General features: G+C 32.7%; 1 protein-coding gene across 1 annotated transcript; it reads right to left on the bottom strand.

The window, feature by feature from the left end:
* Positions 1 to 327: 327 nt before the first annotated feature.
* On the bottom strand, positions 328 to 12,907 carry LOC110812584 (GDSL esterase/lipase At5g62930-like). Its single transcript, XM_022039399.2, has 6 exons — positions 12,718 to 12,907; positions 12,548 to 12,625; positions 10,792 to 10,932; positions 8,185 to 8,261; positions 7,200 to 7,364; positions 328 to 686 (listed from the first exon to the last, which is right to left on the bottom strand). Exons 1-6 carry the CDS (start codon positions 12,814 to 12,816, stop codon positions 515 to 517), a joined length of 732 nt encoding a protein of 243 aa, XP_021895091.1. The 5' UTR covers positions 12,817 to 12,907; the 3' UTR covers positions 328 to 514.
* Between the last annotated feature and the right edge of the window lie 1,705 nt (positions 12,908 to 14,612).

The following is a 14,612-nucleotide window of genomic DNA, read 5'->3' as shown; positions in this document are numbered from 1 at the left end:
ACTAAATGAGCGGAGGACTTCAGTTAATATGTCTAAAATATAATTTTATTTTATAAGTTATCACACTACTTTTTAACTGTAAAAGTTTAAGTTCCAACCATGAAAAAATTCAAAGTGTGATAGTAATTTAACAGAAAATTAAAAATTCAACAACCAGGATGCAATATAACAATATATTATACATTAAAAAAAAATATATATATATATATTCAATAAATTTTAACATATATATATACATAATAGTTGATTAGGGATTGAAAAGAATCTCATACTTTTGAGAAGAGCTGAAGAAACTCAAACATTCATGGGCCATCCGATATGCACACATTTAAAAATAAAGGAGTGGATTATGCAGAAAAGAACCTCAAAATGTCCAATTGGCGAGTAAAACCCTATTTACTCTTCAGGGCAAAATCAAACATTATTACATGTATGTATTGTGTATAGAGCAAGAATCACAGACGTGGCGTGGTTAAAGTGTTTAAGGGTAACAAGTGAAAAGGGAGTAATAATCCTAACATTGGCTTTGTTCTTGAAAAGCTTTCGCAGGGTTCTTTCCATCAATCTTGGAGTGATGAGGGAAATCAAATGGCAATTCCTCAGCATCAAACCATGCTTCCCTGAATGCTTCCATAACTTCCTGGTACACCACCGCGTTGCCCTCTTCTGTCAGATGCAACCCATCCCTGTATAACATAAGCAACAAAATCACTTCATATATCAGTATTCTGATCCACTAATCCTCCCAATAGCACTTCACCTATGCAAACAACAATAGTTCATTTTCGGATCACTTGCCAAGTTAACATAATTTTTCACTCTAATTACCATTAGATTTAGTCCAAGTAGTCTACGCTTATGGTTCAGTAAATTATTGGAACTCTGTAACATTTGACTTTCAGAAATCATAAAAGTGAAAAAGAGGATCTATACCACAGCTTGATACAAGTTCCTTTAGGTTATATGTGGAACAAACTCAGAATTCCTAAACGAGCCATTGTAAATTTATACCTAGTTCTATAATAAATTCATTTTTTCTCATTTGAAAATAGTTTGGACCTATCCTAGATAAACTTAAGTGTAAGCACATTAATTCCACATCTGGATTTATTCCAAACATAGCCTTAGATATATACCAATTTTCTTCCCCAGTATCAGGTGTCTTAACTTCCTAGGCATCCAGGCAGCAGTTTCCCCTGTTTACTTTGCAAGAAAACTGATCTCATTTAACAACAGAAACTACCCAAAGATCTTTCTTGGACAAGCCAATCCTTAGAAAACTGAGGCACCTAATTGAAGATTTTTGAAGAAATTTAAACTATTAATTTTATTTCTTATGTTTTGTGTTTATACTTAGAAAATATATATAAAATAATTATCTTTATTGCAGATGAAAATATATCTAAAATAATTACCTTTATTGCAGATGAATTCTAATTATAAAATATAATTTTACTATTAGTAACTCTAACTAATAGAATATCTTATTTAGCATAATATTCTATTTAGTATGAAATCCTTATCAAGTTGATTCCTCCTCAAGTTGTCACGAATATATCATACATGCCCAACTTGCAAATCAGGTTCTAAAGAGATTTATTGTATAATCCTGTAGTGAAAATATCAGCCACTTGGTCGCCAGAAAATACATTATATAAGCATAGAAAGTCACCAACCACCTTTTCTTTTATGAAACATCGATCAGTTTCAATATGTTTTGTCCTGTCATATTGAATTGGATTATGAGCAATATTAATAGTTGTTTTATTGTCACAAAACAAGAATAGTCTTTTATCTTTAAGCAATTTAAATTCCATCATTAACTTTTGCAACTATAGTAATTCACATACTTTTTGGGTCATTACTCTATATTCTGTCTCAACACTAGAGCGGACAATCATACTTTACTTCTTACTTTTACACGTGACCAAGTTACCTCCTACAAGTGTGCAGCAACCTGTAGTTGATCTTCTATCATCTAAAGATCCAGCCCGATTGACATCTGTAAATGCTTCTATTGTAAGGTGACCATGCTCAGCAAAAAACAGACATTTTTTTGATGTAAACTTCAGGTATTGTAATACGCGAAAGACAACATGTAAATGAGTCTCACGAGGATCATGCATGTACTAACTCACTAGACTAACTGTATATGTTATATCAGGTCTGGTATGTGAGAGATAAATAAGTCGTTCAACTAGCCTCTGGTATCTTCCCAAATCAACTGATGTACCACTACTTACTTGTAGTTTGTAGTTGCTCTCAATAGGTAATTCTGTTGACTTGCAACCCATCATACCAGTCTCTTCTATTAAGTTTAAGATATACTTTTTTTAAGAAATGAAGATTTTTTTATTGGACTTAACAACTTCAATTCTCAAGAAATATTATAATTTTTTTAAATTTTTTATTTCAAAATCTCGAACAAGAAGTTCATTCAACCGAGTCATCTCCTCTGTATCATCTCCAGTCACCACAATATCATATATACAAATAATGAGAAAAATGACCTTACCCTCACGATATTTAATAAATAAGATATGATCAGCATTACTTTATTGATATCCAGAAAAGATCATAACTCTTTCAAACCATTCAGACTATGTTCTTGGAGATTACTTCAATCCATATAAAGTCTTTTTTAATTTGCAAATTTTTCTTTACGTCTTCCTATCTTCAAATTCAAATGAAATTTGCATGTACACCTCTTCCTTTAAGTGTCCATGGAAGAATACATTTTTTGCATCAAACTATTATAGATACAAATTAAGGTTAGCTGCGCAAGACAAAAATATCTTAATTGTGTTCATATTCACAATAGCTGCAAAAATCTCCTGATAGTCAATTCCATAGGTATGAGTAAATCCTTTACCCACCAATCTAACTTTGTACCTTTCAATCAATCTGTCGCTTTGTGTTTTACGTTGAACACTCATTTACAATCAACTATTTTCTTTTTCCATGGAGGTGAAACAAGTTTCTATATTTCATTTTTTGGTCAATGCTTCATTTCTTCAATCATGGCTTCCTTTCACTTAAGACCTCCTAAAGTTTCTCTCCAATCCTATGAAATAGACAAAGAAGAAACAGATAACACAAAAACTCTATAGGATGGAGATAGAGAGTCGTAAGAAACAAAGTTAGATATAAAGTGTTTAGTGCAAGTTTTCATTCCCTTTCTAATAGCAATAGGTTTATTTGTTAAATCACAACAGAAAGATAACTCACTAGTATCTTCTGGAACTAGAGAAGATTCTTGACCTGGGACAGAGTGCATAATGACTTTTTCTGACTTCTCTCTCCTTGAATACCTTTTCAAGTCTGGTTTATCCAAACGTCTAACATTATCTTCTTGAGTAAAACCTTTTGCAATAGAACTTTCCCCCTGAATATGACTTTCAATTGTTACCCAATTAGATATCACTTATTTCTTCTCACTCTCCCCCTGAAGAGGCATTGGGTTTGAGTTGAAGACTCGTTTTCCTTAAAGGTAACATCCATAGTTACAAAGTACTCTTTAAACGGTGGATGATAACACTTAGTAATTTTTTTGGGTAGAAGAATATCCAACAAATACAGACATAACAACTCTAAGTTTTAGTTTACCCACATTTCTAACATGAACAAAGCACACACATGCAAACACTTTTGGGGGAACAATGTAAGAATTTTTTCTTTACAAAACCTCCATAAGACTTCTAAAGTTCAGAATCCGCAAAAACATTTTATTGATAAGATAGACAATTGAGATAACTGCATCTCGCCAATAACTCTTTGGTAGATTCATGGTGAATATTAATGACCGAGCTACCTACACTATATGTCTATTTTTTCCTTCCAGCAACCCTATTTTGTTCATTGGTGTAGGTATAACTTGTTGATGAATTATCCCATTTGATTCCACATATGCACGAAACCCACTATTTATATATTATGTACCATTGTCAGTTCTCAGAATATTAACTTCAGCAGCAAACTGCGTACATATCATTTTATGAAATGATTGAAAATACGAAAATACATCATATTTACAACAGTCAATAAAAGTAACAAACCATATATGACTAGAAAAATAGATATTTTGAGTAGGTCCCCACACATCATAGTGAATAGTCATAAAAAGATTGTACTTTTATTATTACTTAAATGATAAGAGCTCATCTTTATGTTTAGTAAATTGGCATACATCACAAAACAAAGACTCCATAGAGTTCTTTTAAATAAAATATGATATAATTTTTCTAAAATAAAAAAAAAGAATAATGTCCCAATCGTCGGTGTTATTGTAGTATCTCTATATTAATTTCTTTATTCCTAATGGTAGCTTAATTCCCAATTAAATTATGTTGTCTATTTAAGACATGTAAGTCATCTTACAATCTACCAGTGTCAATCCTCTTCCCGGTTTGAAGATCCTTAAAGACGCAATGATCAAGAAAAAAATTAATTTTACAGTTGAGATCTCTAGTTATGCCAATAATATATAAAAAAATTATCATAAAAACTAAGTACATATAAAACTGAAGACAATGTACTAACAGGGGAGACAATTAATGGAATCTGTTTATGATACAGTGGTGTATGACCCATCTACTATATGAACATTGTCATCTTCAATACAAAAAAATAGGTTAAAAATTCTTTAGAAGAGGTTGTCATGTGTTTCTTAACTACAGAGTTTATAATTCAATTATCAGGAGTGGAAATATGATAGAAATGAGTAATACTTGATTTTATCATATTTGATGTGCTAACAGTTGATGAAGAGTTAAGTTGACTTAAAAGAAGCTTCAGGTTTTGAATTTTTTTTGTGGAAAAAACTGCATCGGATGGTGAGTCAGGTGTTTCCCTGGTTTCAACAAAATTTGTTTGAGCTCTTGTGGTTCCATATCTTCTTCCTCCCTGACCTCCAATTGGTCTTCCATGCAACTTTCAGGAAGTTTTCATAGTGTGTTTTGGCTTACCACAATAGTCATACTTCCGTTATATCTCTAAATTGATCAGACTAAACAACTAATCCAGTCTTCTCAACTGGTACAACGTGAAGCATGACATTTCTTCTAGTTTCTTCTTACTGGACATAAGCATAAATTTGTTCTAATGAGGAAAAAAAATCCTTACCAAACATCTAACCTCGTATTTGATCATATTCGGCATTCAGATCAGCTAAAAAATCATAAATCTGCTTCCTTTCTATCAGTTTCTAAAATTTAAGTGCATCTGCAAGACAATCTGCTTGAAAAATCATGATAGTAATCTAACTCCTGTCATAATCCATTCAGTTCAGAAAAATATTGAAAAATAGTAATTTCTCCTTACTTTGTGGCATAAACTTTATTCTGAAGTTCATAAATCTGAGTGTCATTATTCATCTGTGAATATGGTAAAAATGTTACATTTCATATCATTTTGGCAATGTTAAGCAACAGATATGTGCTGACAATATAGAGTTGCATGAAATTAATGAGTCATGGCATTACCAAAAAGCTCTCAAAGTCTCATCTATTATATTCTAAACAACCAACATTTAGTTTCTTCACCTCACTAGTAATGTAATATTACAATCCTTTAAATTTGATGAACAATAAATAATATCTCAATCAAGCAAGATAATTAGTTCCATCAAGCTTTATGAGACTGATTTCTAATGAAATGTTATTAAAACTAGTAATACTCGCAGTTTTTATTCTTGCATCTTATATATAATATTAAAAATAATGAAAAAAATACCTAGTAAGAAAAGATGAACCTCCTAATCTGCACCAAAGGAGCCAAAAAAGGATCAGAAAATCGAAAAAATGACAAAAATACCCGAAATCATATCTAACTCGACTCGGCAGCGGCTCGGACGCGGACAGTTCGGCTCAGGCACAGAATGACCAGAATGGCGAGATCGGACGTCCTCGTGCGTGGAAAGCTAGAATAGCGTGTGGAAGACGTTTGTTCGACAATGCAGTGCGGTTCAGTGCGCAGCCAGAGCGAGGCGGGGCGCTGGAGGTCTAGACGAGTCGCCTCAAGGCGTGGAACAGCCAGGACAACGCAGTGAAAGGCCCAAGACAGCAGATCGGCCGAATGCGCGCAGCCACCTAAAGTTCGAAGTATGGACGTGTGATGCGTGCTGGATCGCATGCAAAATGCTAAAAAAGAGTTGGATCTTGATGCACAACGGCCGTGCGATGCGATTTCAACCACAATGAGGTGATTCTTGATGACGCGTGGGGTTCATGCACTTCCACTGCCTGCGGTGCATGTGGCTCACGCGTCGCAGAGACTCCTCCAGTCTAGTATCAATGAGCGGCGGCTCCGTCTAGGTGGTTGGTGAGGTTGGATTTTTTTGATAAGTGAATACCAACTCAGCCTATTTTATTATTTTAGTGTTTTAAAAAAATCTTGAAATTAGAACCCTATAATTAGGTTTATTTTGGCTCTAATGCCATAAAAATTTTTGGAGAAAAATAAATTACTAATTTTATTTCTTATGTTTTGTGTTTACATTTAAAATGTATATAGAGAGTAGTTATCCTTATTTACGTGGATTCTAATTATAAGATATAACTTTATTATTTGAACTCTAACTAATAAAATGTGCTATTTATTTAGCATAATATTCTACTTAGTATGGACTTTTTATCAACACTAATAAATATACGTGTCTAGAAACAGGCGATTGCGACTGCAATTGTTACCATAAAAGTGAAGCGATGGCCAAAAACTTAAGATACACATAAAGGTTAGTATTAATTGTTTCTTTTACAGGCTCATATTAAGTATCAAAAGTGACAAACAGGTTATTGTGACTGCAATTGTTACCGTAAAAACAATCAAAGCCCAAAACTTATGATAAACTTAGAACTTAGTATTAATTGTTACCATTTACAGACATATATTAAGTACCTTGCTAAGAGATTGCATAAATATCACTTATATGTCCCTAAAGGTAACTTTCTGTGAACATGCCAAAGTAGTTATAGTTTAATCTCTCCCTGCTCCTTTTTCCTACTTCTACTTTTTGAAGAATAACATGCCTGAAATAACAATAAAAGATAGACATAAACTGAACTTATAATGTCATTACAACACAATCAAGCCTCTGCATCTCTAATATTCATATAAGGAGTTAATCTACAAGGATGATCTGGTCGAGATGATTATCTACATTCACAACATTCTAAAACTGAATGCCATATATTATCACAGACCTTAGATACTTTTTCTGCCAACCCTCTGACTCTTGCATCTTGGACCATAGATCGACACAGCGCAGACCCAGTTCCTTGGCTAACTCAAAACACTGCTGTGCATATACACCTGCCATTTCATTGGTCCGCTCTGGCTCTTTCGTAGCATTTTCACCATGTAAAGATCTGATGCACAATTAAAAGCTTGTTTCATCATACCGCTGTCACAGAACTATGAACGAAAATGAGAGGGAAAAGAAAGTATTTCTTAGATCTTCCCTCCTTCCAGTCTTCCTGAGTATGATAACAGTGGTGGCAATAAGATAATGCTAATGTAATGAAAGCCAAAGTGTTTAAAGCAGAAGTCCAAAAGCTAACTGGAAGTGCATCACTGCAAGCCAAGATAATGGAGGGAGTATTGCTGGGCAGATTGATGCGATGAAAAGTATCACTAGACTTAAGAGCATTGTTTAGGGAAGTGATATCAGGCTGATCATAAAGCACTCTGGATGATGGTAAATAGAGATGCATTACGAAAGAACACAAGACAAAAAAAAATAGTAGCAGACGTGGTCGAATGCAAGGTGAGTTGATGATGGTACAGAGCTAGGTATTGGAATAATGGCATAAACACCTTAAAGCAGTAATAATAATATTCTCAAGTAATTTTAAATATATCAAAATGAAATAAACTAGTGGAAGCACTTAATGCAAAACTGCCTCGAAGGTTTCAGGACTATGCAAGTCTGAAGTAAAACAGTTCTAATAAGAGAACCTAGTTGTTGAATGTGAACTTCTGATTTGCAGATTTCAATGGAAAGGTAGAGAAACAGCACACATGCAAAAATATAAAGGAGATGTAACTGATACATAATTGAAAAAAGGATTGCAAAAATAAGATAGGAAAAAACACTGAAGAAAAATTATTTCTTAAAAGTTGGTGAACATAAAAGGTGTAAATGATACAAAAAGGAGGAATACGAACAGGAAATAACAAATATCTTACTGTGCATATATTTTTCGCCCTTCCTCGTCAACTGGTGGTGGAGTTATTAGAACAATTAGCATTGTAGGTGAACATTCCTGCGGATGAAACCCCTTGTCAGAAGATAAATAGGTTGGCAACGGTAATTAAGGTTGTTGTGACTAGAATCGTCTCTTATGAGTAAAGAGTAGATGTGTGGGTTTGGATGGCAAGTTAATCATAAGTTCCACATCCATTGTATATGTGTGGTTCGGATTGTATTGTTAATCTTGGGCTCCGTATCACTTGATTTCTTCATCGATTGGCTTAACTCAATGAAATAATAATATAACTAGTATGACATGCCAGATACACAAAGAGTTAGATCTAACAAAATAAAGTTGGTTTGACTCGCAAAAATGTGGAGGTATAATATTGATGAGAATATAACAAAAAAAAGACAACTAACAATTGAAACATGAAGTGAGATGAAAGCCACTCTTTCTGAAATGTATTTACCTTCTGACTACTTTAACAAACTTCATGATCAAGCTTATACTTTGACCAGAGTAACATGTCAGTAACTGAGTACACCCAAAAGTTTGAAGAGTTAAAAAATTGGAGTCAGCTGTAGAAAATGATAGTCAAACAAAATCTCAATTTAGGCTGAATTAAGAGCTAGGATTAAAAGAGAGTTAATTTGGTAATCTCCTGCAACAATAGCCCTAATATACCAAGCAATGATTAACATGGAAGAATATTATAAATATCCAATTCCAAGAAACATTGAGTATTTGGTCATAGAATTCACTCTTAGGATGCCTTTAAATAAAAAATGTGGCTGAAGAATGAATCAAAGTTAATTTTTATCTTTTTGAAATAAATGGATCGAAGTTAATTTTTAAGACAACTCAATGGAAGTTCCATGTAAAGAGAAACTTGATGCACCAATTGATCAATATGTTAATTTCATCATACCTCCAGAGTTTCACACTCCTAAAACAATTATGTATTTCTAATATGTTTGCCCCTGAAGAAAACGATTAAGCACAGAGGTTGTTGAATTTTCATGATGAACTTGAATATCAATATTTTTACATCATTTGCCACTTCAGAACTCATGGACGCGTTTTAAACAAGAAGAGAATGATACATAATGAATTAGTTCAAACATGTCAGTAACTAAGTACACCCAAAAGTTGAAGAATTAAAAAATTGGAGTCAGCTGTTGAAAATGATATTAAACAACATCTTGGTGCACTCCTAAAACAATTAGAAACCATATATTAATTTCACGGAAGTTCCATGTAAAGAGAAACTTGATGCAACAATTGATCAATACATTAATTTCATCATACCTCCAGGATATCACAATCCTAAAAAATTATGTATTTCCAATATGTTTACCACTGAAGAAAATGATTAAGCACAGAGCTTGTTAAATTTTCATGGGGAACTTGAAGATTAATATTTTACATCATTTGCCACTTCAAAACTCATGGACATGTTTTCTCCAACAAGAAGAGAATGATGCATAATGAATTAACTCTAGATTGCCTAAATAGATTAGAAACCATAATTCTATAAATGTAAACCTATTATACTATTTAAGAGCCTACTGCTGTAACTCTACTAAACTTTAAGATTTTGTTCGTGTACTTATTCTGAAAATTTTTATTCTGATAAATATTTAGTTTTCCTGTTTGTATTAATAGTATTATTTCTTCCTAATTATATTATTTTTAGAATTTCTTAGTTTAAAACTGTTTAGTTAAGGGTACATACGAAATATTATAAGTACCTTGTAATTTCACTTTTTGAGATAAACTTTAGCTACTCAATTAAGTACTTTATAGAGTTCCTCAATTTTCCATTTGAGTGATGCAATCAAACTCTTAAGAATAATCCTTAAAACTTCTTAAAAGTTATGTCTGCTAGGGGTGATGTAAACTTTAACCACAAATCTTTAAGTAGGCAAATAAATCCTAATTTGCTATACATCATAAAACTTAACTGATGTTTCATGACATGTGGTACTCTTGCAACTAAGCAAATCTTGATTCAAAATTTATTGCTGAAATCATCACCAAATGGGATTCAAAGAAAAAAAATAAATGAAATGAAAAGAAAATACAATGATGAAACATGTTATGCAGAAGGAAAACATTAGTATTGGAGACTATTTTACGATTTGTTTGATTCTTCTTATTTATTTAGGCTCTTCGGGTAGGTTTAACAGATTCGAGTTCCATTTAGGCTATTTTATTTTATAATTATCATAACAGTAGTTTTCAAATTTCCTTTTAGTAGTACCTACATAATGGTATTAACATGGAGAATAGTTAGCTTATGAAGGACTGAATGCTTTCTAATATAGTATGTCATATCTTTGTGTCTATTCTATTGTTCAATTTTTACATATGCAATCAAGTTATTATGTCATTTGTAAATGCTTGTAATTTATTTGGTGTGCCTCTTGAACGGATGAATAAATCATTTAAATACCAAGGACACAAATTAGGAGACATGAGTATAGAATGGATGAAGACAACAATGAATATAGCATCTAGTTCTAGAAAAAAAAAATATTTTAACTTGTGAAAATCCTCATACCAAACAAATTGAATAAATATTAAAGGAAAAAAGGACCTTCAAATGCTTAACAATTTTCCTGAGATTGTCCTTATACTCTTCAACAGGGACATGCTGTCGCTCATTGGTTCTTCCCAGCAGAGCTGCATCGTTGGCCCCAAAGAAAATTGTTGTAGCAACTGGAGGCTTGGTAGAGTCCTAAGAAGGAGAAAAGGGAAAGTGCCTGAATTTACAATATCATTGAGACCCCATGCACCAAACCAACATACCATGAAAAGAAACCAGAATTTTTTTAAGCACTCAAGGGCTGATAGAGGTGGGAGAGGATTAGGAGGGCACATCCACCCACCTATCTCTCAAAAGAAGTGTTTTTTTAAAAAAAATAAAAGATGAAAGAGTTATTATTCACAAAAGGTAATAAGAGAGTACCACCCAATTACATAGTAGTTATATATCAATTAGGTGGTCAATGACGCACCCCAAGTCATCCCAATCTAATATGTCATGACTCAATAAAGTGGATGCAAAAGTATAAAATCATCTATTCTCTCAAAAACTCTAGCATTCATTTCCTTCTACACAACCCAAAAAATAGTAAGTAGAATAAAAAATAAATGTTTTTTTCTTTTTACAAATACCTGCCCAAGCCCATAATTCTTTACTTACATTATCCGCTATAACCCACCTCATTCCCATCAACCCGAACACCGAGATCCATAAGTTATGAGTAACCGGGCAAAATAATAAGATGCGGTCACATGTCTCCTCATCAGCCTTGCATAAGAAACATTGATTAACAAAGATGTTACCCCGGCTTTTTAACATATCAATAGTCAAAATACTTCCTCTTGAGGCTTCTCAAGCAAAAAAAGTCATCCTGGGGGGGGGGAGGCTGCAATTTTTCAGATTTGTCTGAATGGGGCTGTCATATTATTCTTGTTGTCCTTTTTGGTTATAAACTTGTAATAGGACTTCACCGAAAATCCATTCTTCTCATCCAACCTCCATATCCACCGAAAATCCATTCTTCTCATCCAACCTCCATATCCTCCTGTTCTTCTGATTATCCATGTTAATTTCTGCCAGCACATTGAGTAAATTACAATATTCATCAATTTCCCAGTCCTGCAAGTTCCTTCTAACCTGTACACTCCACCCCCTTTCCCCATCAAAAGAAGTGTTTATATATGCTAATTTTATCCATAAGCTCTACATGCTAAAAATATACTCCTTAAAAGCCTTCAAAGTTATTATGTCATCCATTCTCATTGATTAATATATATGTATATATTACTATATGACAAGTATAATCAATTTTTTTTTCATCATTAGACTCAGGTCCTGCATCCATCGCTCAATGCACCTGCGAGGACTTGTTTGATCTTCACACTGCCAATGTCCATAATTATTTTTGTATTACACTCTCATTTCCATCATGACCTATCTTGACATATTAACAATGCTTGATTTCACGTTCGTGAGTTTATTCGCAAATCATTAATCAAATTACTAAACTCGAGATTCTCTGTTTCCAGTTCATGCGATCTTCCATTATAGCATAACTAAAAGTTTGTGCACGCACCACATTCAGTCATTTACAAATAAGATTCAATCGCAGAGATCTGCGTGGCCAATCCCCCATTATCTAAATCTACATAGCAGGAAGCGAATCGTGCAACTTGACATGCATAAGGAGAAATCTCATGAAGATAATTTCAATAGATTAGCAAAACATGAACTGAAAATTTCAATAGAAAAAAAAAAAAAGAGAGAAGAAATTATTAAGCAGTAGAAACGCGAGAGAAGAGCTTACGAGAGGGAAGAGGTGATGCAACAAGAACAATGCCCATCTAGTGTTGTATCCACCATAGCCACGCAATATTACATCAGCCTGTGCATGTATAGTGGGGAAGCTGAGCAAGCAAAGGAGATGACAGAAAATGTCTGCATGGTGTGTGTATATAATACAATATGAGAAGAGACCTTGCGAGCATAAGTGTCAGCAAGAGCAGCACCCCAGCCACCTGATCCGAAAGATTGCTCGGTTATTGAGTCACCAAACAAGACGATATTTGGCCGCATTCTCCGCTCTAGCCTCTGACCTGCAACAACACGCTAACTTAACAGAGGGGAAGGTAGATGAACTTTTATTTTGCTCTGCGTCAACAAAAACGCACCGATTCACGCCGCTTTTACCTAACGAACGGTTCTTTTTTTCTTTTTTTTTTTTTTTAATTTCGCTTTTTATAATATAAATTAAAAAATTATGATTTTAGCAAAGGGAAATAATTTTTTTAAAAGAAAATAAATAAATATATTTCTTAATTATAATATAGAAGTGTTGCATATTTTTAAAATAACAAGAATATAAATAATACAATTTTAGACGCCGTATAATTTTAGCATTAGCATATTCCTGAATTGGTCTGCTTAATAGAAGATGAAGTTTTTCTTTCAATGACAATTAAAGAATGTTTTTAATTTAAGTTAGATCTTCATCTGTCTTGTATAATTATTTAACGTGCACTGCAGCTGCTGCTTCAAATCAAGTGTTTGCCAAAAATATGTTGGACCAATTAGTCTGTATTAATTAGATTTTAAATAATATTATTTAATCAAACATTATATGTTAATCACTGTTAATTTATAATATACTAATAAAATGATAATTTTTTTTTTTAATTTTAAATAAAATATAAAAATATTAACTACTAAATTTTCATACATGCACATGATTATTTTAAATAAATTCTCGCATTTATTGTGTAACTTTTTTTTATTTGACTATTTTGGTTCTTGTAATTTATATTAGTTTCATTATGAAAAAAAAAAATGAAACTAATAATATATGCTGCTTCACTAAATCACTAGGCATCATCATCCATCATATATATATGCATGAGGTTGAAATTTATTACTCATATATTTAAAAGTGTTTGGACTATTCTTTATTTTTTATTTTATAATAAACATTTCAGTGACCTAAAATATTCATATCAATTAATTTATATTTATTGCATTTAATTTTTCTTAAAAGTTGGGAAGTATTTAATCTATAAAGTTATGACAAACCTAATATTCAATTACTCGTCCCTTGAAACTTCAACCAATACACGAGCAACACTCTACTTTTGGCTTTTTACCTGAGGTTAAACTGTAAATAATTTATATCGCTAAAAGCTACTTGAAAAAAAAATAATAATGCACTGATGGGGTTAAGAGCTTGTGGATGCTTGCTTTTACCATCCTCACTAATGATCATATAAATCCAAATGCAGCTCGCTTTTTTCATGCAAAGATGTACAGGTCTCTTTACACAACACATTTTTCCTTAGTGGTTACTAATCAATCTTTATCATTACCCAAGCATGATTAGAAGTCTAATCAATCTGTTAATTACAAATACAAAAAAAAAAAAAAAACAAACAAACAATTGGGTCACTCTTGTTCTGAATCTGATAGTAAAGATAGTGGAAAATCATGTGTACTTACCACCATCAACCTCTCTAAGCTTCTTCATTCTCACCCGGTGAGTCGTGAAGAATCTTTGGTCAGTATCCAAAAATTCGTTGTGATCTTTTTTTCTTTCCAATCAAGTGCAGAGATAACAAGCACTGAAATCATAGTGCCATTCATAATAAGCATTTCAAACACATCAGAGACGTACGAACTTGTCTTAGTTGGTGAAGTCTTTTGATGATTATTATTGGAGAATCTAGATCAAATCCTGGTTCAAATTAGTTTTTTTGAAATATAATAGATAGAGAAAGAAAATAAAGAGGACTAGGTAGTAGTTATGTTATCCACAGATCGTATGGTTCTGTAGTTATCATGTTCAAATCTAATGAAAGGGAATTAAACTGAGTAAACAAAATAGG

This window comes from Carica papaya, chromosome 9 (assembly GCF_054855325.1).
Source record: "Carica papaya isolate Zhongbai chromosome 9, ASM5485532v1, whole genome shotgun sequence".
In the NCBI taxonomy this organism is placed as follows: domain Eukaryota; kingdom Viridiplantae; phylum Streptophyta; class Magnoliopsida; order Brassicales; family Caricaceae; genus Carica; species Carica papaya.
The sequence above is the reverse complement of the archived record's forward strand: the minus strand, read 5'-3'. Positions and strand labels throughout refer to the sequence as shown.

Coding starts and splice junctions, on each gene's coding strand:
- LOC110812584 (XM_022039399.2), bottom strand. CDS start 12,816: ATGCGGCCAAATATCGTCTTGTTTGGTGACTCAATAACCGAGCAATCT. Junction 10,933..12,547: donor TGCATCACCTCTTCCCTCTC/GTAAGCTCTTCT, acceptor TCTCCTTCTTAG/GACTCTACCAAGCCTCCAGT. Junction 7,365..8,184: donor GGGCGAAAAATATATGCACA/GTAAGATATTTG, acceptor ATTGTGCATCAG/ATCTTTACATGGTGAAAATG.